General features: G+C 45.6%; 5 protein-coding genes across 6 annotated transcripts; 2 read left to right on the top strand and 3 right to left on the bottom strand.

The window, feature by feature from the left end:
- The first annotated feature begins 258 nt into the window (after positions 1–258).
- Positions 259–4,677, top strand: LOC104419397 (cyclic nucleotide-gated ion channel 2). Its single transcript, XM_010031043.3, has 8 exons — positions 259–423; positions 548–1,202; positions 1,847–2,062; positions 2,622–2,941; positions 3,203–3,314; positions 3,406–3,642; positions 3,822–3,908; positions 4,001–4,677. Exons 1-8 carry the CDS (start codon positions 386–388, stop codon positions 4,487–4,489), a joined length of 2,154 nt encoding a protein of 717 aa, XP_010029345.2. The 5' UTR covers positions 259–385; the 3' UTR covers positions 4,490–4,677.
- Positions 4,678–5,121: 444 nt separating this feature from the next.
- LOC104419398 (probable ubiquitin conjugation factor E4) lies at positions 5,122–12,223 on the top strand. Of its 2 annotated transcripts, XM_010031045.3 has the most exons (17): positions 5,122–5,273; positions 5,346–6,260; positions 7,383–7,587; positions 7,734–7,885; positions 7,974–8,241; positions 8,378–8,530; positions 8,890–9,093; positions 9,174–9,286; positions 9,368–9,482; positions 9,844–9,933; positions 10,047–10,250; positions 10,333–10,428; positions 10,574–10,696; positions 11,096–11,188; positions 11,321–11,485; positions 11,673–11,762; positions 11,840–12,223. In XM_010031045.3, exons 2-17 carry the CDS (start codon positions 5,428–5,430, stop codon positions 12,017–12,019), a joined length of 3,084 nt encoding a protein of 1,027 aa, XP_010029347.2. In that variant the 5' UTR covers positions 5,122–5,273; positions 5,346–5,427; the 3' UTR covers positions 12,020–12,223. The 2 variants fall into 2 exon arrangements, with proteins under 2 accessions (XP_010029347.2, XP_010029346.2); XM_010031044.3 differs by having other exon boundaries at positions 5,131–6,260.
- A 271-nt stretch (positions 12,224–12,494) lies between these two features.
- Positions 12,495–15,934, bottom strand: LOC104419399 (tRNA (guanosine(18)-2'-O)-methyltransferase). Its single transcript, XM_010031047.3, has 6 exons — positions 15,704–15,934; positions 15,126–15,597; positions 14,349–14,487; positions 14,103–14,164; positions 13,400–13,538; positions 12,495–13,080 (listed from the first exon to the last, which is right to left on the bottom strand). Exons 1-6 carry the CDS (start codon positions 15,828–15,830, stop codon positions 12,943–12,945), a joined length of 1,077 nt encoding a protein of 358 aa, XP_010029349.1. The 5' UTR covers positions 15,831–15,934; the 3' UTR covers positions 12,495–12,942.
- A 1,390-nt stretch (positions 15,935–17,324) lies between these two features.
- Positions 17,325–18,898, bottom strand: LOC104419400 (UPF0301 protein BDI_1431). The gene is made up of 2 exons (XM_010031049.3): positions 18,426–18,898; positions 17,325–18,336 (listed from the first exon to the last, which is right to left on the bottom strand). The coding sequence occupies exons 1-2, from the start codon at positions 18,571–18,573 to the stop codon at positions 17,585–17,587; spliced, it is 900 nt and encodes a 299-aa protein (XP_010029351.2). The 5' UTR covers positions 18,574–18,898; the 3' UTR covers positions 17,325–17,584.
- A 1,043-nt stretch (positions 18,899–19,941) lies between these two features.
- On the bottom strand, positions 19,942–22,356 carry LOC104419401 (pentatricopeptide repeat-containing protein At3g29230). Its single transcript, XM_010031052.3, has one exon. It carries the CDS (start codon positions 22,252–22,254, stop codon positions 20,464–20,466), a length of 1,791 nt encoding a protein of 596 aa, XP_010029354.2. The 5' UTR covers positions 22,255–22,356; the 3' UTR covers positions 19,942–20,463.
- Between the last annotated feature and the right edge of the window lie 733 nt (positions 22,357–23,089).

The raw sequence follows: 23,089 nt of genomic DNA on the forward strand, positions 1-23,089 counted from the left end.
GTATTTTCAACTCCAATCTGATCCAATCTAGGCACTCGAACCAGTCGATTCCGAAGGGGAAATAAAAGGTGGGCACAAAAGGCCTCTCTCTGTCTCTCTCTCTACGTGGTCCTAATAATTTCGTGTGCGGCCGAGGGCGTGGTTGGCTTAGCTTCGGTCGGGACGGGGCGGGGCGGGCGGTGGGAACCACCCACTCTCGGGCGGCCCACCTCGTGGCCTTCCCCACTCTTCATTAGCTACGGGACACTCGCCTCTATTATTGTCCCTCCAACAAAATCAAATACGCCTCCTCCCCTCTCCCTCTTCCACCCCCGACCGCCTGCTCGACCTTCTCCACCATCTCTCTCTCTCTCTCTCTCTCTTCCATGGTTCATCACCCTCCGCCATGCCTCCTCGTCCCGCCTTCCTCTTCTTTCTCCCAAGGTCTCTCTCTCTCTCTCTCTCTCTCCTATGTGGGAAAGTTCCGTTTAGCTGAAGGAATGTGATGCCGCTTGCGGTGGTGGGCTGGAGCTTGACGTTCGTTCCTCTGATTTTGTGTTGGCCGCAGGTGGATTGGGCGCCAGCTGGGGCTGCTGCCGGGGCCGGGCGGCGACGGTGGCGGCGGCGGCGGAGGATCGTCCGGCGACGAGAACCCGGTGTCCCACTCCATCGAGTGCTACGCGTGCACGCAGGTAGGAGTCCCCGTGTTCCACTCCACCAGCTGCGACCGGGCCCACGAGCAGCCCGAGTGGGAGGCCTCCGCGGGCTCCTCCCTCGTCCCCATCCAGGCCAGGGCCGGGCCCGGGGCGGGGAAGGGCGCCGGCCGCCGCGGGGGGCAGCAGCAGCGCGGGCCGTTCGGGCGGGTGCTGGACCCGCGGAGCAAGCGGGTGCAGCGGTGGAACCGGGGGTTCCTGCTGGCGCGCGGGATGGCGCTGGCGGTGGACCCGCTCTTCTTCTACGCGCTGTCCATCGGCCGGGGCGGGTCGCCCTGCCTGTACATGGACGGCGGGCTGGCGGCCATCGTGACGGTGCTGCGGACGTGCGTGGACGCTGTGCACCTGTTCCACCTCTGGCTCCAGTTCAGGCTGGCCTACGTGTCGCGGGAGTCGCTGGTGGTCGGGTGCGGGAAGCTCGTCTGGGACGCGCGCGCCATCGCCTCCAACTACGTCGGCTCCGTCAAGGGCTTCTGGTTCGACGTCTTCGTCATCCTCCCCGTTCCCCAGGTCCTGCTCTCCAAAACCCGACTCCCTTTAATTTCCCCCTGACCAAATTCGAGCAAATTGCACGGAAAACTCACTCCCCAACTCCTTCTTCCTCTCTGTTCAAAAAAAGAAAACTCCTTCTTCCTCGAGCTGTCGCTTCTGGACAGTAGAGAGAGCCTGCAGCAGATGTACTTGATGGGGAATTTCCGTTACCGCATTGTATGAATCTCAGAGAGGTTAACGTGCATTACGATGTGTTTTTCCGAGATGATAATACGGAAAGGAAACAAGCGTAACTGAGGTGGCATCTTACGTTTGAACGGAGGAAGAAGATAAAAAATTTAATAATTTGACAGTAGTACGATGTGAAAGAGTGTGCGTGAAGGTGGTCCGGTCCTGTCTGAACGAAAGTCTGGCGGAGAGTGACGAGCGTCTGACGTGGGACTGGGCGACTGGTCTAGCGGCTGCGGACGTGTAAAACTGCCTCGCTCTTTTTTTTTTAACGCACGTTCATCACGCCGCCATTCCTTTTTACTTCCGGTTTTTCACCGAGCTCCGCTCGCTTCGTCGGTGGGGGCGTTTTTCCACCCCCCTTTTTTTTTGAACAACTTTTTTCCACCCCTTTACTGACGTCTTTCTTCGCTCATTTCTGCCCCTCGTTGCAGGCCGTGTTCTGGCTGGTGGTGCCAAAGCTGATCCGGGAAGAGAAGATCAAACTTATCATGACCATACTCCTCCTCATCTTCCTGTTCCAGTTCCTTCCCAAGGTCTACCACAGCATCTGCCTGATGAGGAGGATGCAGAAGGTCACGGGCTACATCTTCGGCACCATCTGGTGGGGCTTCGGCCTCAATCTCATCGCCTACTTCATCGCTTCTCATGTAAGTCCCTTTCGCCATCTGGCACGGAATGCGTGGTCCCCTCATCAACTTTTGCATCGAATGACCAGATGGTTATCTTGTTTTGCTGTTCTGCAACAGTTACCCACTTTATTTTCTAGCATGTCCATGCCCTATATAAAACTTTCCAGCCTTCAAATTGCGTCGGTGAAGGAATCTTGATTTGCCCCTGTGCAAAAGCAGATTCAAGAAATCCTCTGAAGCAGCTGTAGCCCTGTGAGTTGACACGTGTCTAGAGTTGATTTTCATCCACCGGGAAGGCCTGGAAGTCTTACCATCATAGGGTACTAAAAGTCCATTTTCCTAATTACTAGACCAACCAGCTGTATACGCAGCTAATTCATGAAGACTGGGTAAAGAAATGAATCAAGAATTGAAGTTTAGTTTCCTGATGTAAGCTTATTCCTGCATGTTCAATGGTTTATTCTAGTTGTTTCTGAACAGAAAACACAGAACTTGCTCTGATCGGTTAGAAGCACATCTCCTTACCAAATGTGGATCCATTCTTGGAGAATATATAACGAACACGACCTGCTCGCAGGTAGCTGGCGGGTGCTGGTACGTCCTAGCAATACAGCGAGTGGCTTCATGTCTCCGACAACAGTGTGAGAGAAATGTTAACTGCGATTTCTCTCTGTCTTGCGCTGAGGAGGTCTGCTACCAACTTTTGTTACCTGCCGGCACAATAGGGGACGAGTGTGGCGGAAATAGGACAGCTGCTATGGCCAGAAAGCCATTGTGCTTAGATAAGAACGGACCATTTCACTACGGGATCTACCAGTGGGCTCTTCCGGTCATTTCCAGCGACTCCGTAGTTGTGAAGATCCTTTATCCCATTTTTTGGGGTCTGATGACCCTCAGGTGACTTCTCGGTTACAGTCCCTTTATATGGTTGGCACTCGCAGACGATATACATCACTAGTTTGCACTCGCTTTTCTGCTTATCTGATCTCATACTGCAATTAAATCGCACATCTTTGCTTATAAATGCTTCTGTAGTGCTGTTGCTTGAGCACCATATTATCTAGACTCGCAATTTATCTTTCCTCCTTTGATAATCGAGACTCGAAGTTTGCGGAAGTATGTTGGAGGTGAATGTCTAAACGGTTGTTGTAATTGCAGCACTTTTGGTAATGATCTGGAGCCTACGAGCCACTGGATGGAGGTGGTATTCAGTATATGCATCGTCCTCAGTGGGCTACTTCTGTTCACTCTTTTAATCGGAAATATCCAGGTATGATCAGTTAGAGACATTACTCGTTAGCCCATCCTCGCATTGCGAAGTCATAATCCAAAATGAGAACTCTGATTGTTTGCTCGAAAAGGTGTTTCTGCATGCTGTCATGGCGAAGAAGAGAAAAATGCAGCTGAGGTGCCGCGACATGGAATGGTGGATGCGGCGGAGGCAGCTGCCCTCCCATTTGAGGCAGAGGGTGCGCCATTACGAGCACCAGAGGTGGACGACGATGGGAGGGGAAGACGAGATGGAACTGATAAAAGAGTTGCCGGAGGGGCTACGGCGGGACATCAAGCGCTATCTTTGCCTGGACCTCATCATGAAGGTAATAACCCGATTCGCATCGACTTTGCTGCGTTGACAGATGAAAGAACTGCAACACGCCTTCTGCTCTTCGAACTGCTCTAATTTACACTGCTTCTTCCTCCATCGCGTTGAAATACTCTGTATCCGGACCGGACCGCTTTCTTCAAATCATCTCCGGCTTGTCATTCTGCTGTTCAGGTGCCGCTTTTTCACAACTTGGATGATCTTATTCTGGACAACATCTGCGACCGCGTCAAGCCCCTCGTCTTCTCTAGAGATGAGAAGGTAACACTTTCCCACAGTCGCAGAGCTTCCTTTCAATTTGCCACCAAAACGAATCCGGAATGACTAAAGATTTTCTCTCCCTGATCCGCCAGATCATTCGGGAAGGCGACCCCGTGCAGAGGATTGTGTTCATTCTGCGCGGACGCATCAAACGCATGCAAGGCCTGAGCAAAGGAATGGTGGCGACGAGCTTGCTCGAGCCCGGCGGCTTCCTGGGCGACGAGCTCTTGTCCTGGTGCCTGCGGCGCCCGTTCATAGACCGACGTCCAGCCTCGTCCGCGACATTCGAGTGTATGGACTCTATAGAGGCGTTTGGCCTGGATGCCGACAGCCTCCGGTACATTACCGACCACTTCCGCTACAAGTTTCTGAACGAGAGGCTCAAATGGAGAGCGAGGTACTACTCATCCAACTGGCGCACCTGGGCCGCGGTGAATATCCAGCTCGCTTGGCGCCGTCACAGGCTGAGGACCCGGGGCCCGATGAGCCCGGCGTCGGAAGACGGCGGAAGCGGGCGGCGCAATCTCCTGCAGTATGCCGCGATGTTCATGTCACTAAGGCCACACGATCACCTCGAATAACCAGATTGCCCAGTCTCTTCCGTTCCTCTAATCATCGATGAATCGCCTCGGGACGTGCTGAATTCTTGCTCGCCGGAAGTCTCTTGGAGATCCCCAGTGGAGCCGATCGGGTTGAATGCGTGAAATGGAGAAAAATTGGGGAACAAATTATTTCGATGATTGAATAAGAAATTTCTTCTCTTGATTAATTTGAGCAATTTGGTGAATGATAAGTTGAACCCTCATAAGAAAACAAGAGAGTATCAGTGTTAGCACCCCCACAAAAAAAAAAAAATTTCATTCCTCTGGAAAATCAATTCCTTTCGAAGAATTGAAAACAAGAGCATAAAGAATTATTGAATTCTTATTCAACTCGCTTGAAATTGAATAAAACTCCACACTTTCTTATAACGATAATTAAGTATAGACGGACCGGGTTCATCCGGACCTTGCCCGTCGACGCTTCTAGCCTCATGATTCGGGCACGGTCGTTAGGCTCGTGATCAGGTCTTTTTGAACGCGGAAGTCCAAATCCCCTTTTTCTCCACCGCAGGTCGCTCCATGACGGCAGCCCATCCGAGCGGAAAGCAAAAGCGGCGTCGTTTTTGGCCATAAATCCACGTCATCCTCGACTTTCTGTTTCGTCCCTCCCAAGTCTTCTTCCTTCTTCCGAGCGACGGAGAGAGAGAGAGAGAGAGACTCAATTTTCTCGAGAAAATCCATGGGAAAATCGCGAACTCCTCCTCCAGCTCGCTAGCTCCACCTGAAACCTCATCTATTTCCATCACTCCCCCTCATAAAAACGGTAACTTTTCCTCCATTCTCTCTCTCCCTCTCCCAATTCGAGTATCTCGATTTCCCCACTGATCCTCCTCAGCTTGCGCTTCGCTTTCGCTTCCGCCCGAAAACCCTCTCTGCATCGGAAGCGGGCGGGAAAAAGCTTCCTCCTTTCTCCGATCATGGCGACCCCGAAGCCCCAGCGATCGCCGCAGGAGATCGAGGACATCATCCTGCGCAAGATATTCCTCGTCACTCTCGCCGGCGCCCCCTCCCCCGAGGCCGACCCCCGGATCGTGTACCTGGAGCTCACGGCCGCGGAGGTCCTCAGCGAGGGCAAGGAGCTGCGGCTCTCCCGCGATTTGATGGAGCGGGTCCTCATCGATCGCCTCTCCGGCAGCTTCCCGAACGCGGAGCCCCCGTTCCAGTACCTGACCGGGTGCTACAGCCGCGCGTCCGACGAGGGCAGGAAGATCGGCTCAATGAAGGATAAGAGCGTGAAGGCGGAGATGGAGGAGGTGGTGAGGCAGGCGAAGAAGCTGGCGGTGTCGTATTGTAGGATCCATCTGGGGAATCCCGAGATGTTCGGCGGCGGCGCGAGTAAATCGAACGTTTCGCCCCTGTTGCCGTACGTTTTCGGCAAGGTGGCGAGCACGGTGGAGGGGTTCGGCAGCACCAGCGAGGGCGTCAAGCCGCCGCCCGGGTTCATAGAGGAGTTCTTCGGGGACTCGGATTTCGATAGCCTGGACCCTATACTGAAGCAGCTGTATGAGGATTTGAGGGGCAGCGTGCTTAAGGTGTCTGCTCTTGGGAATTTCCAGCAGCCGCTGAGGGCGTTGATGCTTTTGGTGAGCTTCCCGATGGGCGCGATGTCGCTGGTGAATCACCCGTGGTGGATTCCCAAGGGAGCTTACCTGAACGGGCGTGTCATTGAGATGACTAGCATCTTGGGTCCATTCTTTCACGTCAGTGCGTTGCCTGATCGTACGATATTCAAGAGCCAGCCTGATGTGGGGTGAGGAAATTCTTGGCTGTTTTGTAGGTGAAAACGAGGCCGTTGTGCTTAATACTTTTTGTTGTCTGTCTGCGATGATGATTCGATTTGTTTTTGTGTCTCTCTTTGATCTTTTAGCCTTGATGTCACTGAATTTTCACTCTGGTTGTCGCACTGCGCTTTTTAGTAGCATAGCATCAAACAGTTTTCACAGTTTTCGAGTCTATCTCTCTCTCTCTCTCTCTCTCTGCAATTGAAAGTGCAGAGATAACTAAATGAATTGTAGCACAGTACGCATTAGAAGTGTATTCTGGAACTCTTTGTGTGCTGCCAGTGTGAGGACTTGTTTTGGTAGCTGCCGAAGTTGGCTGGCTCACTTTTTAAGTAAAGTTGACTGGAACACGATAGCATAAGAAGATACATGTCATTTATCCAAGAAGTGAGAAAATGCTTCTTCTTTTTTGGGTCCTATTGTCGTCCCTCCCCTTGTTCTTCGTTGCTTTCATTGGGAAGAAGTCTTGTTCTTGTAGTTGGCTGCCTTCATTCACCTCATCGATGTTAACTTTATGACTCTTAGTGGTTCAAACTTTGCATTTATCTTGCAGTCGAATAGTGAATTAATGCTCCATGATCATTCAAAAGAAACGTAAATTGACTGGAAAAAGTATCTTGAAGCTGCAAACACTGAAAAACTTGTTGATACTGGGGCGGTGCATAAGTACCTCAGCATCATGTTTATCTTGTAACATCAGATGTGAAGTAAATAGGCCTGATTTTCAACAGGACTCTTTCAGTTTTCATCCATGTAAGATTCTATCAACTCAATCTTATTGATGTTGGTTAAAGTGTTTGCAGTTCGGACACATCTCTTAATTATTAATCCAGCTGTGATAAAGAAATGGTTTTGGTAGTCATCCAACTAGAAGTTGTCCAACTTTGAAGAATGCTCTGCTAATACATTTCCTTTTATGCATGTTATTATATTGTGTTCTGAACTTTTTATGGGAAACTTCTTAAGATCACTTGTACTATGTCCCCCCAAAATTATTTAACAAAAAAGGACTTATCTGCTGCCTTTGTCCCTTGATTTGTTTTCAAGACTTTTATATTCTGTTGTGATGCGTGATTCTCTTAAAATACCAGCGAGCAGTGCTTTTCAGAAGCATCAACAAGACGGCCAACTGATTTACTATCTTCCTTCACCACAATCAAGACTGTCATGAACAACTTATACACTGGTCTGAAGGAAGTTCTTCTCTCTCTCCTTAAAAATGCTGAAACTCGGGATAGTGTCCTGGAGTATCTTGCAGAGGTTATCAACAAAAATGCCTCAAGGGCTCATATACAGGTAAAATCTTCCCTTCTTTCATGCACCTTGACAGAGTGGTAATGGCTGAAATCATGCATGGCGAACAAGCTTAGGCCGTTCTGTAAGTTGGCCTGTTATTTGTTCCTGCTCTCCTGATTTTTGCTTTGCCATTATTTCTGTATCAGGTTGATCCGATGTCCTGTGCAAGTTCAGGCATGTTCGTAAATCTCAGTGCTGTGATGCTTCAACTTTGCGAACCATTTATAGATAGGGATTTGTCAAAGAAGGATAAAATTGATCCGAAATATGTATTCTATAGCAACCGTTTGGATTGGAGGTAATGGCCATTTCACATTTATAATTGTCTGATTGGTTTCCTTTTTCTTTAAATATTCCTGCTAATTGTTGCTTCTCAACTACTTCAGACCCTTGACTGCCCTGCATGCATCCTCAGAAGAAGTTGCTGAATGGATTAATAAAGGTGATACTGAGAAGAATATTAAGTCAGGTGAACATAATGAGGGTCAAAATCGGTTGTTACAGTCTCAAGAGGCCACCAGCTCTGGCAGTGGACAATCAAGTGGTACTGAAAGGGCGAAGTATCCATTTATATGCGAATGCTTCTTTATGACTGCAAGGGTGCTTAATCTAGGCCTACTTAAGGCATTTTCTGACTTCAAGCATCTTGTTCAGGTGGTTGTTGCTATTGTTTAGTTTCGTATGCTTACATCCGGCTTTAGAAATTAGAACTTTTCACATGTGAGTTGTTTATGAGTAACACAATGCTGTTTCTTTTGTGTCTTACATGCCCGAATGATGATTTGATCAGGACATTTCAAGATATGAGGATACTCTATCCACACTAAAAGACATGCAAGGCCAAGCGCCTTCTCAACAAGTGGATATTGAGATTGCTCGCGTTGAAAAGGAAATAGAGCTCTTTTCCCAAGAAAAACTTTGTTATGAAGCTCAGATACTTAGGGTAAGTCTGCTATCCAATTTATTAGCCAACTCAACTTCAGCAGTTGGATGAATAACCATTAACAATAGGATGAACTTGTTATTGTGACTTCTTTCCTGTACAGCAACAGCAGTTGATTATCTCCTTTGAACAGTAATCCCAACCTTTCTCTATGGTTTTTGACTTTCATTCAAGCTCATTCATTAATTTTGTGAAATAATGCTCAAATCTGATTTTTATGAAAACTTTGCGAGAAACTAAGGATTTTATTATTATGTGAAGATGTCCCTTTTCTTGCATGCATGCTAATACAGAATGATGGTCTCATCCCATCATCAATTTAGTTTAACTAGCTCACGTTATCTGTTGTGTAATTGTAGGATAAAGACCTTATTCAGTGGGCCCTCTCTTTTTACCGATTAATGGTGGTTTGGTTAGTCGATATGGTTGGTGGGTTCAAGATGCCACTGCCATCAGACTGCCCTAAGGAATTTGCATGCATGCCTGAGCATTTTGTTGAAGATACGATGGAGTTGCTAATTTTTGCTTCAAGGATTCCAAAAGCTTTGGATGGATTCCTGCTGGTATGTATATCTTGTCTCTTTATAAGGTTTAGAGTGCTCATTTTATTGACTATATTTCCTTTGCTGTTCTTGCTTGGCAGGATGATTTTATGAACTTTATAATCATGTTCATGGCAAGTCCACAATTCGTTAGAAACCCATATCTCAGAGCAAAAATGGTCGAAGTTTTAAATTGCTGGATGCCTCGCAGGAGGTAATTTTAATTTCTCTCTATCAATCCGTTCTTCAGTATCTTCAATAAATAACTTCTATGATTTGATTGCATCTTCTGCAGTGGTTCATCCATTACAGCATCTCTTTTCGAGGGGCACCAACTTTCCCTGCAATATCTTGTGAGGAATCTTCTAAAGCTTTATGTGGATATAGAGTTCACAGGTTCTCATACGCAGGTAATTACCCCTTAAAAGGCATTATGGATATAAGTGAAACTAAACCCAACAGCCTACCCCCCCTTCTCTTCCTCTCTTCCTTACCTATATGGAAGAGGTAGAAAGCATAAGATTCAGTTGCAAGACGAGCATATGAATATAGCACGTAACACCAAATCTAGTCCTCCCAGTGTTAACAAAAATGCAGAGCAAGAAAATTTATCTATAAAATGTACATGCCACTTCATGATTTTTGATCTGTTCACTGTTATCCTTTTGGCTATATCTAGATATAATTGTATATTCATATCCCAATGTTCTCCCCATTTCAAAATTACTATTTCTCATTTTGTCAGTTTACTGTGGTTTTGTTTCTTTGCAGTTTTATGACAAGTTTAACATACGACATAATATTGCGGAGCTTCTAGAGTACCTGTGGCAGGTGCCCAGTCATCGTAACATTTGGAGACAGGTTGAATCAACATTATCCACTGATAATTGTCTTGCTTCTTCATTTACTCCAATACAGATATTGTGGTTTTTTCTTGTCTGTTTGAGATGCTGTACATATTTTTGTTATTGTAGATTGCCAAAGAAGAGGAAAAGGGTGTCTACCTTAATTTCTTGAACTTCCTGATTAATGATAGCATCTATCTGCTCGATGAAAGTCTCAACAAAATTCTTGAACTTAAAACGCTAGAAGCTGAGATGTCGAACACTACAGAATGGGAACGTAGACCAGCTCAAGAGAGGCAGGAAAGAACTCGCCTATTCCACTCCCAGGAGAATGTGGGTTTACCTTTTGATGTATATATTCACCTAATTGGTGGTTGAGATATGCCTTTTAATGTACATTGTTTCACCTTGGCAGATAATTCGTATTGACATGAAATTGGCAAATGAAGATGTGAGCTTGCTGGCATTTACTTCAGAACAAATTACAGCTCCTTTCTTGCTTCCTGAGATGGTAAGATCAGTGCACATGCATGTTGTTCCTCACATCCCACAATTTAAGCTGCAGGATTTTGCGTGGTTTCAGTGTGTTTTACCTTAAGAGCTGTTGCATAACCATATTACAAGTTTGATCTGCTGAATGTTTCCTTTCATTTCAGGTTGAAAGAGTAGCCAGCATGCTCAATTACTTCTTATTGCAACTTGTGGGTCCACAGAGAAAATCTCTTAGTCTGAAAGATCCTGAAAAGTATGAGTTTCGTCCAAAAGATTTGCTTAAGCAGGTCGGAATCCACAAACTTTTTCCCTTCCAACACATTGATGCAGCGTCATTTTTTCTTTTTTAAATTCATTTAATGATGGAAAGTCAGTGGGAAGTGAATAACCAAACGATTTAGCAAGCTTAATCTAGTCGAAGGACAAGCGTGAGAGTTAAGGAATTATGTTTCAATTGCCTTACATTTCTAGGTTGACACAAGTTGTTTAGTAAGATAATGGGAGGAAAAGCTCTTATACAGTGGATCATTGTTGAATCATCTTGCAAGCTCTAATCAAGTGGTTGTACTTTGATTAAGAGTACAAATTTACTGTTGCCTTTCAATATTCAACATGAACATGGACGTTGGTGTTGTTGGCTAACAACTTTACCATTTTGCTAGTTAATTCTCATTGTTTGGCTGCAGATTGTCCAAATCTATGTTCATCTGGCACGCGGTGATTCGGGAAATATCTTCCCTGCTGCCATCTCTAAGGATGGTCGATCATACAACGAGCAGGTTATCATCTTGAGGATGCTTTCTTTAGCATTGCATCAATGGAAAAATATTGAAACTTTTTGGTATTTCATGGATTTTAGTATTGCCAACTCATAAGTCTGACAAATTCCAACTGTTTGGAGAATATGCCAGTTGTTTGGTGCTGCAGCTGAAGTTCTTCGTAGGATTGGTGAAGATGGGAGGGTTGTGAGGGAGTTCCTTGATCTTGGTGCAAAAGCTAAAGTTGCAGCAACTGAGGCCATGGACACTGAAGAGGTTCTTGGAGAGATACCTGAAGAATTTCTCGACCCAATTCAAGTATGTTATTCATTTCATTCAATGAGCTTTGGAGTAAAATTCTTTTGTAATTATCCATTTCAGTATTAGTAAGGACTGGATTAGCCTTCAGTCTCCATCGTTATAGCTTTTTTATAGGCAAATGGATCCAGCTTGTTGAGCTGTGTCTACCTTCTTGTTCCACTGATCTCACCTATAATCTTTTCAGTACACGTTGATGAAGGATCCAGTGATTTTACCTTCTTCGAGGATCACAGTGGACCGACCGGTGATTCAAAGGCATCTCCTCAGCGATACCGTAAATATTCTCTCGACAGTTTGATTGCGCCTGTATCAACTGTTTTCCACACTGTGCTGATCAAGTTTTAATTGCAGACTGACCCATTTAACCGCTCCCAACTTAATGTGGACATGCTGATTCCCAACATTGAGTTGAAGGCGAGGATCGAAGAGTTTGTCAGGTCCCAAGAATCAAAGAAGCGTGGGGAGGGGTTGAATTTGCCTCCTTCCAAGGGACTGATACAAACCGCTAATGAGGAGATGCTCATTGATTAGGACCGCCATTGTACTTGATTTCTTTGTCCGGTCTAATTATCATTGGTAGGGGGATTATTACATGGTGTATTTATAGTGATGCCGGCAGTTACATGTAGGGATGTTCATCCACAATTGTTTTTGTTATTTCAGAGAGACCCGGGCTCTGTCTGGCTTTTGTTACTTCTATACGAAATTTCACATGGAAGGAACGAAATTGACATATCTTGGTTCATTGAAATGTGGAGATTCCAGCGGCAGAACGGCCCAATGGGTCAAGCCACTGGCTACTGACCATTATTATGATCCGGGAAGATTGCATTCGCGCAATCTGGAGTTGAAAAGTTTCCCCAGCAATTTAACCGCAGAGACTACTCATTAGGTAAATTTCATGTACATATCACGTCTAGCCTTCAGGACACTTTCGATCCTTCATCTCTGGGCTGGAGGGAATTCGGGCACGAAATTTTGGATTACCATAAGAAGAGCCACCGCCTCTTTTAAAATCAAATGCAAGCATTTTCTGCCAGACTTGTCAAAGGCTATATTGTCTTTCCTGATGAAAAAATATGTAAGTGAATATCGTTAACGATATAATCGGGGTTCTGTGCAAGCCATATGTAATAGGACGAGTACAAGCTGCCCTTTCTCAAAAACTTGCCAGTGCTGCTTCCTTTAACTGACGTGGGCAATTGACGACGCCGGATGACAAAAGTGAGCCAAATTGCAGCTCTGTTACAGAGCGGTCTGCCTCCTTCAGCGCAAGATAGCATCTTACGCTCCAAGCAGCTCATCTATTTGCAACCAGGCACTTCAATGCTACGTCGTGGTGGATTCCTGTCTCCTAATTCTCCGTTGCGAATTTGTAGAAGAGATTTTGCTCAGCTTTTGAGGCCACAGATGGGGCAAACGACAATGATAAGACACCCACTTAAATGTATCAATCAAAGTTTCGACACAGGAGTTGCATCCCTCCTCCTGGCATATTCATGAGCAATGCTAATGGCACTCTTGCTGTGACGTAGAGAGAATTCTGCAAGCAGGATTTGGCTTTCTTCCGTCGTCAGATCACCATGGCACCCCTGTCGATATCTCACAATAGTTGATTTTAGTATTCCAACAAATAAAAACTAGATGAAAACCCGATGTTAGATGTTAACAGGAGCACTAAATGAGATAGGGAGTTCAATAATAGCTTCTTCATATAACATTTACAGACAGATCAATTAAGTAGTGACAACCAATAAATCTGAAAGAATTTCCTAGAAGACATCAAAGTGTATAATGACTTCACTAAATGACACAATTTGGCAGATTGTAAATTCAACCATGAGCTGGTTCCAATTTAGAAGAAGCAAATATTCATAGTTATTTTATGGAAGGTAAAAGAAAAGGCCATACCAATCGAGAAGTTCTGTCACAAACCGCATGATGCATCAGAATACCCGCAGCAACAGAGACATTGAAGGAGTCCACCATGCCCTTCATTGGAATGCTGCAATGGAGATCTGACAACCGCAGGGCCTCATCACTAATTCCCCTGCAATTGAACTTTTATAAGCTTGCTCCACTTGTGGACATACACAAGCGATCCCGTTCGGAGCTAGTAACATAAATTGAACCCATACACAAGGGCTTCAGGTGATTCCAGGTTTCACCTTCCAATTTCGAGAAGGCCAAAACCAAGTTGACGAATGGAAGCACAATTTTACATCACTGAACAGTATATAGACAAGCCGCTTTGCTCAACATGACAATCTAGATTAAATGCAAGATGGACCTCTACAACTTCTTGACACTACATCATGACTGACAGCATATTTCTCAATCATTATTGTTTTAGCTCTGCTATATTGCGTTTTTGGGTTCCCAAAAATCAAACGGCATTATAACCCAAGAAATCGACACATCAAGTAGTTGTGAACAAAAACTACTGATCTGAATTGACCATATTAGTATGTCGTGAAAAGACAAACTTGATATATTTTTTGCTTCTAGAGTGAACAAGAAGGAGAGGCAATTTTCTTTCTTGGAAGGGAAAAAACACCAGTTCAGGCAACAAAACTGTCACGATGAATGAAGGAAATAGGAAAACTACAACCACCTGTTCTCATTGCCAACTACAATTGCAGTGGGATAAGACCAATCCATATCGTAAATGGACACCTGCAAAAAAAGAAAATATCGTCATTCAGTGACAATAGCTTCATAAAGTCTCTTGCTGTCGGAAACTGCGCTTCGAGTATCAAGCTTATGATAACCGAAGACTTCATCTGTGCTAGTTGTAAAAGAAATGTATTCAATTACTATAAGAGGAGAAATTCACGGAAGAGGCAGAATCGGCAAATACCGCATCTGTTGCCAAATGAGTTGTCGCAATTCGATAACCGCGAGATCTGAGAACTCTAAAGCACTCTTGGGTTGAGTCCCAAAGTTCAATGTCCAACCATTTCTCTGCACCCATGCTGACATGCCTATTTTCTCTATACCTACAATAAAAACTCATTCTGTTAAGTATATTCAGAGTTGATTATTCAACTTACAAAATCCAATGGTACGAATTCCTCACGGAAGAAGAAACAACTAAAGAAGAAACTTTACAGATCCGTCCTCTTAAAGAAAAGGAGAAGAAACATCAAAGAGCAGCAACAGCAAGGCAGTCGAAAATTTGCTCATTCAGGTAGCCAAAGTATATCCTTTTTTCAATTCACACCAGACCATTTACTGTTCTCTCCAAGAAATCACATAAAACCTACGGAAAACAAAACTAACTACAGAATTTACGTGTCTGAACTTCTGAAGTCACTCCCATGAAGCCAGATACTTCAAAGTTCAAACGTGAAACTAGCAGTGAGAACTGAGACATTATCCCTCACCTATATGCCCATCAGTTAATTACATTGTTTTTCACATGAAATTCAGAATGTATGAGCATAAAAAATGCGTAGATACAGCTCGAAGACATCGAAAACATGACGCATAAACCGTGCAGCTAGAAAAGTCCAGTTTTTTGCACTAAAATTCGACAGAGTCATCCACCTCGAGCAGAGAAGCACCAAACTAAACAGCAATTGATGCTCAAAGGAGCTAAACAAGAGAACCATTTTCACCTCAGGCGACCCAGCACCTTTTCGAGCTATCGCACGACACGACGTGGACGGACTGAAACCCCAGGGCGTCCGCCGACCGGAACGCGGCCGAGACGTTCCCGAAGTCGCAGAGCCCTTCCACCACCAAGCACACCGAGTAGCTCCGGTTCCTCACCGCGCTCCTGAACCTCTCCTTCCGCACGTCCATTATGAGCGGATCGAGAGCTTCCAGAACCTCGCCGCTGCTCAGATGGGAAGCCCCGCACCTGAACCTGTCCAGGTAAGGGAACCACCTCCCGCCGGGATCGCCGACCGCGGGCCTGCGCTCCATCTTCATCAGCTGCGTCACGTCCTCGCGGTCAATGAGCAAGCGCTCCACGGCGTCCTTCGCCGGGCCCTCGGCCGGCGAATCCTCGTCGGACGCCTCGGTCGGTTCGAGCGCGACGGCTCCCGGAATCGAGCCGAGGCGTCTCGCCGTAGCTCCTCCCGGGGCTCTGAGGAGGCCCAGTCCTGCACCGAATCGCAACGACGCGCTCGCTCACGGAGGTGTTCCGGAAAGGCGGTTTCCGGCGAGAGAAATGGAAGCCGTGCTTAGGGGGAAAGAAGCTTTTTTTACCTCGAGAAGGAGGAGATAGGAAGTGCAGGGACCGGAGAGGGAGAGAGAACGAGGCGCGGTGGCTGCTCCGGCGGCCGGAGTCGAGAGAGAAGAGCGACGCGCGGACCAGGGTCCTGCAGGAGCTCATCGTGGCGGTCACGCGCCGCCGCGCACGGTGGAGCCGAGCTAAGCAGGGAGGTGGCTGAACTTGCTGCTGACCGAAGAGGAAGATAATTTTGCCTTAATCTTCTGGGGACGAAGAAGATATTGACTGAACTACGTCGTTCCATGGAAACGGACGCCAACTAGACGATGTCGTTTTAAGTGCTGCCCTCTTTTTCTACTTTTTTTGAAATTTCCTTCCAACTTTATTATGATGGTTAATTAAAAATATATTTTCTTTTTAGGCAAATTGAAAAATGTTGCCACTTTATTATCTCCATTAAATTAGAAATTTTCGTCTTCTTCTTTATTTTTATTTTTATTTTTTCCATTTTTCCTTTCACCTTGTTCACAAGCACTGGAGCATAAGCAAGGATAAAAGTCCTTCAAAATTATTTTTCACCTTGTTATCCTTCTTCAATTTTATTGAATGGACCTTGAATCCCAAAATAGAAGAATTTAAAACAAATTCGCTAGGTTCGCGATTTGCAACAAATATCTCTCTCGCCTATTATAATGAGAAACTTGGAGAATGTATTCTATATGATAATTATACCGCGTGATAAATGATACATTGTACTTGACCAATAGTCATTTTTTGCTTCGTGTAAATTCTATCCTAAAAGTTGTCACGCGTGTTACCTTCTCATTGTAAATTGACTTGTTAATATCAAACATAACTGACAATAATATACATGGTTTAGTTTACTTTCATCTATTCATGACAACCATATTATATCAAATTGAAAAAATGGTATAAATGGTTCATGAATTTTGATTCAATCTATTATGTTGTTTAGGAATTTCAATTTATTTTAACTAGTCAAAAACTTTAGCCAAATATATAATATTATTCCCAAACTTTTAATTTATTTAATGTAATTCCTAAACATTTTGTTCATGTTCATGTTGTTCTTTCACTAATTTAAGTTAATGAAATTGGTTGATTTGGCTTTCAATATAGTACATTTGAACGGTGGACGAAAAAAATAACATTAGACATGAATTATTTGCGTAAAATACTTAACTCAAATCAAAATATAATAATCATAATCATTCATATTTCACGATTGAGTTAAATATCTTAAGCTAGTAATCCACAGAACATTATTTTTTTTTTCGTCCACTTTTCGAACTTACAAATTAGCAGATTCCATTAACCCGAATTGATAGAAAGATAATATAAGTATTTTCATATAATTCGAACACTAAATTAAACATTTATCAAAATCTTAATAATCAGGTTGAGTAAGTTAGATGTTCAGGAATTACATTATACATTTAGCTAAAATTTTAAAATCATGTAGAGCAAATTAAAAATTCATATATGATATTATACATTAAGTTAAAATTCATATTCACTTGTCCCGATCAAATTCTATCATATTTCCCAACATATCAAGTGCTTCCCCATTTCGACCAAAAAAAAGTGCTCCCCCATGTTTTTTTTTTTTTTCCTTGACTGGCCAAGTATTTTTTTTCCTCCCTTCTTGTTCCATAGTCACAGCACACTCAGGCAGCAGAAAATACACTGTATAATTAAATGTGGAACAATTCATGGACGAGGAATCCCCACGGTCTAAAAATAAAAATATTCACATTCATTACATCTCCCAACACACATTCGACTTTCTCATAAGCTTGCGATAACTCGATTCCAATCATGCTCCCCCCCTCTTCTTTTGAGCATCTGAGGACCATCCTCCATCTTCAATAGCAAACCCAAGCGATCCAAAGATCTCACCAAACCTTTTTAGGGCCCATGAGCCCAAGAACCTCCTCCCAGAGCCCAGCGCTCCCGATGCTGCCGAGCCCGATGACGCTCGGGCTGCACGCCGCAACGGTCCAGTACCCGGCCCGAATCTCGTCGCTCAGCTGGCCCCTGTCCCACCCACAACAACCTTCAAAGAACCTGAAGTCCCCGACGCCGACTGCCCCTCTCTTCACCATCTCCGCCGCGCACCCGCCGCTCTCCTTCCTCCCATAGTACAGCCCCTCCATCACCTCCTCGAAAGCCCCGCTCCTGCCGACGTCGCCGTTGCCGCCTCTCATCAGGAACAGGCCCGCCTCGATGGGCCCGCCGAAGTAGAGCGGGCGCTCGGAGAACGTGCCCGCCATGTCGAGCACCGCGGAGTTGGACTCCTTGATGGACATGAGGGAGGGCCGGTTGAGGATGACGCCTATCGGGCCCACGGGCCCAGTCGACAGGAGCAGGACGACGGCCCGCTCGAAGATGTGGGCCCCGTCGAGCTTCTCCGTCGCGATGAGCAGGCAGCCCTGCTCGGGCTCGTGGATGACGTGGGCCCACTTGTCCCCGATCATGACAGGGGTCGGCCGATCCACCGGGGCGTCGAGGTCGACCATCGAGGAAGGCGCTTCGGGCCTCCGCGCCGTTTCTCCCGCCACGAGCCTTGCCCTGAACGACCGCCAATCGGAATTAGTGAAGCTCCTGGGGACATCTTCGAAAGGCGAGCTGGGCTCGAAGTTACAACCTGCGATCAAAGACTCGATTGAGATTCTTGCAAAGCCAAGAAGCAGGAGAAGAATTTAAGATCTAAAGGATCGAACTTGAAGGACGTACACTTTATGGACAATAAGCCGCCAGAGGTTTTTGCCCAGGTGAGAGCAGAAGCTGATCTGGGGTGAAGGGGGGACGACATGGGCTTAGCTAAAGGGACGATCTTGATGGACTTGGTGAAGGAATTTGAGGTGAGGAAGCAAGCGTCCATGGTCACTGTCACGTATGCTCAAACTGAACTCTTTAACGTAATCCTCTCTCCTCTCACAGTCTCTCAAAATGCAGATACGATAGAGATGGTGCAAAAGTGCAGACTCGAGGCAGTCGTTTATATGGGAAGCGAGGTCGAATGTGCACCACAAAGTGTCTTGGTCCTAGTTGGATGCAGCTGCATGAGTTCTCCGAAAGCATGGGCTATTGGATTGAACCTCCACGTGGCAAAAGGTTGAAGCCTTGTTTCAGGACATGCCGCTTGTGGATATCGGATCGGATGAGGGGAAAGTGAAGTTTTCTAGGTGGCTTTTTGGGTGACGTGTCACGAGGCCAGCCATTTATCATTGGTCCTTTTGGGATGGAACTCTACCTAACTCCCACATCCATCTGATCTTACTATTCCAATTAGTTGATATTGATGGTACTGTAGTTGTGTCTGCAACTGCTGACTCCAATCTCCGTATTTCATATTGTGCTTTTCTTATTTGATAGGTTAAAAAAGTCTCATCTTTTTAACATTGATGACAGAACAAAAGCACCGCCATGCTTGAGAGCATGTAATTTTCTAAACACGTAAAAATATTGATCTCTGCTTGATCTGATCAAAGCAGAGATGATCAGATCAGAAAGTCATGTGATTGACTTAACGCTAAGGCTTTACAATGAATGAACTGACTCACCTCTTAGCTTGGTAAAAGCATGAATCTCCCTCCAAACTTCTTAAAAACTGTTTCCTATCTTTCTGCTTCAGCATTTGCTGCGCAAGCATCTCAAGGAGAGCAATTCATCTTAAGGTTGATTGTCTGTAGGCAAATGTTCCTCTTTGGTTGTCCTGCCAATTTACATATGAACGAGGAATTAGATACAGAGAACATGCATATGGTATCAGAAGGACATAGGATTGCAGCTAGGATCAAGTCACGAGCAAGTGGCCATATGTCTTCTCCCTGATTTGAACATCTCCAATCCTCCAGGCAGTTCACAAAATCGACGGCAGAACATTGCCTTGCGGGCTTTCACAATAGTCAAAATGCGCTAGCGCAAATTCTTAAAGAAAGAAGCTCCCTCATGCAATGGCTGCTATGAGGACTAGATGATGCATCGAGGAAGAGCTCATGGAGAGCTTGGCTTGGTTTTGCCCCATCACTCTCCCAAAAGATGCCCTCATCTTGCATATGCAGCTTCAGTGGTTACACTGTAAATATCTACATTACATTTAAATGTGCCAGCCCTGAATGAAAATCTAAATGAGCGATAGTTTAGAGTCAAACTCTGGTCAGTTTTGCTTAAACAATCGCAAGCTTATATCTCCATGCAAAGCCAACATGATGTATTATCTAGCAAATCCCAGCTGATAACAAAAAGATAAAACAAAAGATCAGAGCGATAAATAATTCTCGAAATAAAGATTCATTAATATGTACAAGTCATTGAGGATAGAGTATGAGAGAGTAAAATCAGAAAGAAGGAAGCTGCAGGTATTTGGATTTATCTCATTTATCTACAACTTATGTACAGCCATTTTAGTAGTGGTTTCTCATGTATGAGAAAAACCAATGCTGATATGCGTCTTCTTTCAACTCCATCAGGACTCAGAACAAAAGGATTGTTCCGAACATCAAGAAGAAAACATTGATAGGCATCATCGGCAATAACCTCTTCCAATGCACACAAAGAGCCAAAGAGAGTAAGCAATAGCTAAAGCTCTGAAACTGCTGCACCTATGAGATCAGCATGGTTACATGCCCTTGGATGAATATGCTTCTCATTTTGTGAAGATCTCAGTGTTGATAAATCCAGGCATCCAGTCACATTGAGTAAGAGCAGGATTTGACTAATGAAACGTCTGTGCAAAGTTCTTATATTACCCTTTTGGATTAGCTTTCACTTACTCAAGCTCCAAACCCAAAGTCGTTATCATTTGATAAATTCCATCTGATTCAGGGTGTGATGTATCAAATACTGTAAATTCATGGACCCCATCACCTAACTCTACTGAACTTTCTCCAGATGGTTTCTGGAGGCTTATCTTCTTCATTTGCCGCCTTATATTAGCAACACCTTCCCAATCACCCATTGCAGCGTGAATATTTGACATCAGAGAGAAATTACCCGAATCAGAAGTATCCAGTTTAATTAGACGATCAACCACCTCTGAGGCCACATCCATATTGTTATGGATACGGCAGGCCCCCAGAAGTGTACCCCATATGATGGCACTTGGTTGCATCGACATTCTCTGGACAAGAGCAAATGCCTCCTTAAGACGACCGCCACGACCCAATAGATCAATCACACAACCATAGTGCTCAACTTGAGGAATGATCCTAAAATCTCTTTCCATTGCATGAAAGTAATCTAGGCCTTCATCAACAAGACCGGCATGGGTACACGCACACAACACACCAATGAATGTAACTCCATCTGATTCAAACCCTTCCTCTTCCATTCTAGAGAAAAGGTGGAGTGCTTTCTCGCCATTCCCATGTATTGCCAAACCTTGGATCATAATGTTCCACGACACAATATCTTTCTTGGTCATCAAATTAAAGATGCTTAGAGCATCATCCAACCTACCGCACTTTGCGTACATATCAATCAGTGCATTGGTGACCAGAGTGCTACAATTGACTTTAGTCTTCTCAACCCAGGCATGAACTTTCATACCCAGTCTAAGCAGACCAGACTCTGCAGAAGCAGCCAATATGCTAATAAGAGTTCCATCATCAGGCACTAATCCAGACTCCTCCATTTGATCATACAACTGACTGGCCTCCTTGGCCATCCCCTTCTTGGCATATCCCGATATAATTATAGTCCATGGCACCAAGTTCTTCGCAGGCATCTTGTCAAAAAGAACTCTGGCCATATCCATCTCCCCAGCTTCACTATAACCAGAAATCATAGTCGACCACGACACGACGTTCCGCCGTGGCATTTCCCCGAACAATTCAAACGCAGCATTCATTTCTCCAGCCTTTGCGTACCCATCCAACAGAATGTTCCAACTAATCGTGTCTCTCTCTGGCATTTTATCGAACAGCTGGCGAGCTTCTGGCAGCTGCCCCGCCTTCGCCAGCCCATTGATCACAGTATTCCAGGACACCGTGTCCCGCACCGCCATCGAATCAAACAACTTCCTAGCTGCTCCAACGCCCGACGAACCACACTTGCAGTAAGTATCGATCAGCGAATTCGGCACGAAGATATCCGCGCAAAACCCGAACTTCTCGACGTGGGCATGTATCATTTCCACCAGCGGCAAGCTACTCCGGCCGCCGCCGCCGCCGCCGCAGCAGCACGCCCTGAGAAGATAAGGGTACGTGTAATTGTCCGGGAAGACCCCGTTGCGCTGCATCTGGAAGAAAGTCGCGAAGGCCCGGGAGGCCTGCGAGTCCCGGGCGTAGGCCCGGATGAGGATGTTGTACAGGTGGGCGGTGGGGTCCGGGATCTGGTCGAAGACGCTGACGGCGAGCGCCACGTGGCGGCAGAGGGAGAAGGCGGCGACGAGCTTGGCGGCGACGTCGACGTCCCGGTGGAGGCTGGCCTTGAGGATCTGGGCGTGCACCTGCTTGATGTGGCTGAGGTTGGTGCACCGGTGGAGGTCCGACAGCTGCTGCTCGAAGGCCCGCCTCGGGGAGACCCACCGCGGCGTCCGGACCGGCACGGACATCTTCATGGGCCGTGTCGGAGGGAAGTTGAAGAAGATGAGGTCTCGACCTGGTTCTGAAATTTGGAGGGAAGCAACGGAACCTCGGAAGGGACCTAAAGATTTGATGATGTCTTAGATTTTTATTATTTATTTATTTTTTTTAAAGGTGGGTTCAAAAGATGTCTTAATTTGAATGGCCCGCGTTCGACCGAAAGGAAGACAAAGTTGAGAAGTCCGTTATCGCAGTCCTGTCGAGACGTTAATCATTGGAAGGTCTCTTGACGCATAAATGCCACGACCAGAGATGATTACCGGACGTGCATCCCACCCCCTTGAAAAAGGGAAAAATGGGCAAAGCTTGGCGACGACCTATTCCGACCCGGATAACTTTTTGGTCGAGCCTTGCCTGCCTGAAATATCTTTATGCAACTTTCCTATCATGAGCGGGTTCAGACAATAAGGTAAAATATAAGAATTCTTAATTAATTTAATATGGTGCCAGCTAGAATGTGCCAAACAAAGCTCGGTATATGATGAGATATTTCCTAGTTTGAAATTTTATAAATGGTACTCAAGTCTATCTTCTAACCTAATGCATAAATATGTCACGTAACTAGTATTTACAGGAGACCAAACCAGGCTTGTTCACACCCTCGTTACCAAAGATTGGCTTGACCATTGGGTCATGGCAATCCCTTATTAAACGTGACTACCAGCCAAGCGTGTTCGCACCTTGGTCACCAAGATCGAGCTGGAGTCTTTGGGTTTATCCATCTCATCATTTCATAAAAATTCCGAGAAGCGACCGACCGGCCGACGGACACAACCTGCGCATCCGTCCGTCCGAGGGCGCTGGCAACAA

Source organism: Eucalyptus grandis, chromosome 9, assembly GCF_016545825.1.
Source record: "Eucalyptus grandis isolate ANBG69807.140 chromosome 9, ASM1654582v1, whole genome shotgun sequence".
In the NCBI taxonomy this organism is placed as follows: Eukaryota; Viridiplantae; Streptophyta; class Magnoliopsida; order Myrtales; family Myrtaceae; genus Eucalyptus; species Eucalyptus grandis.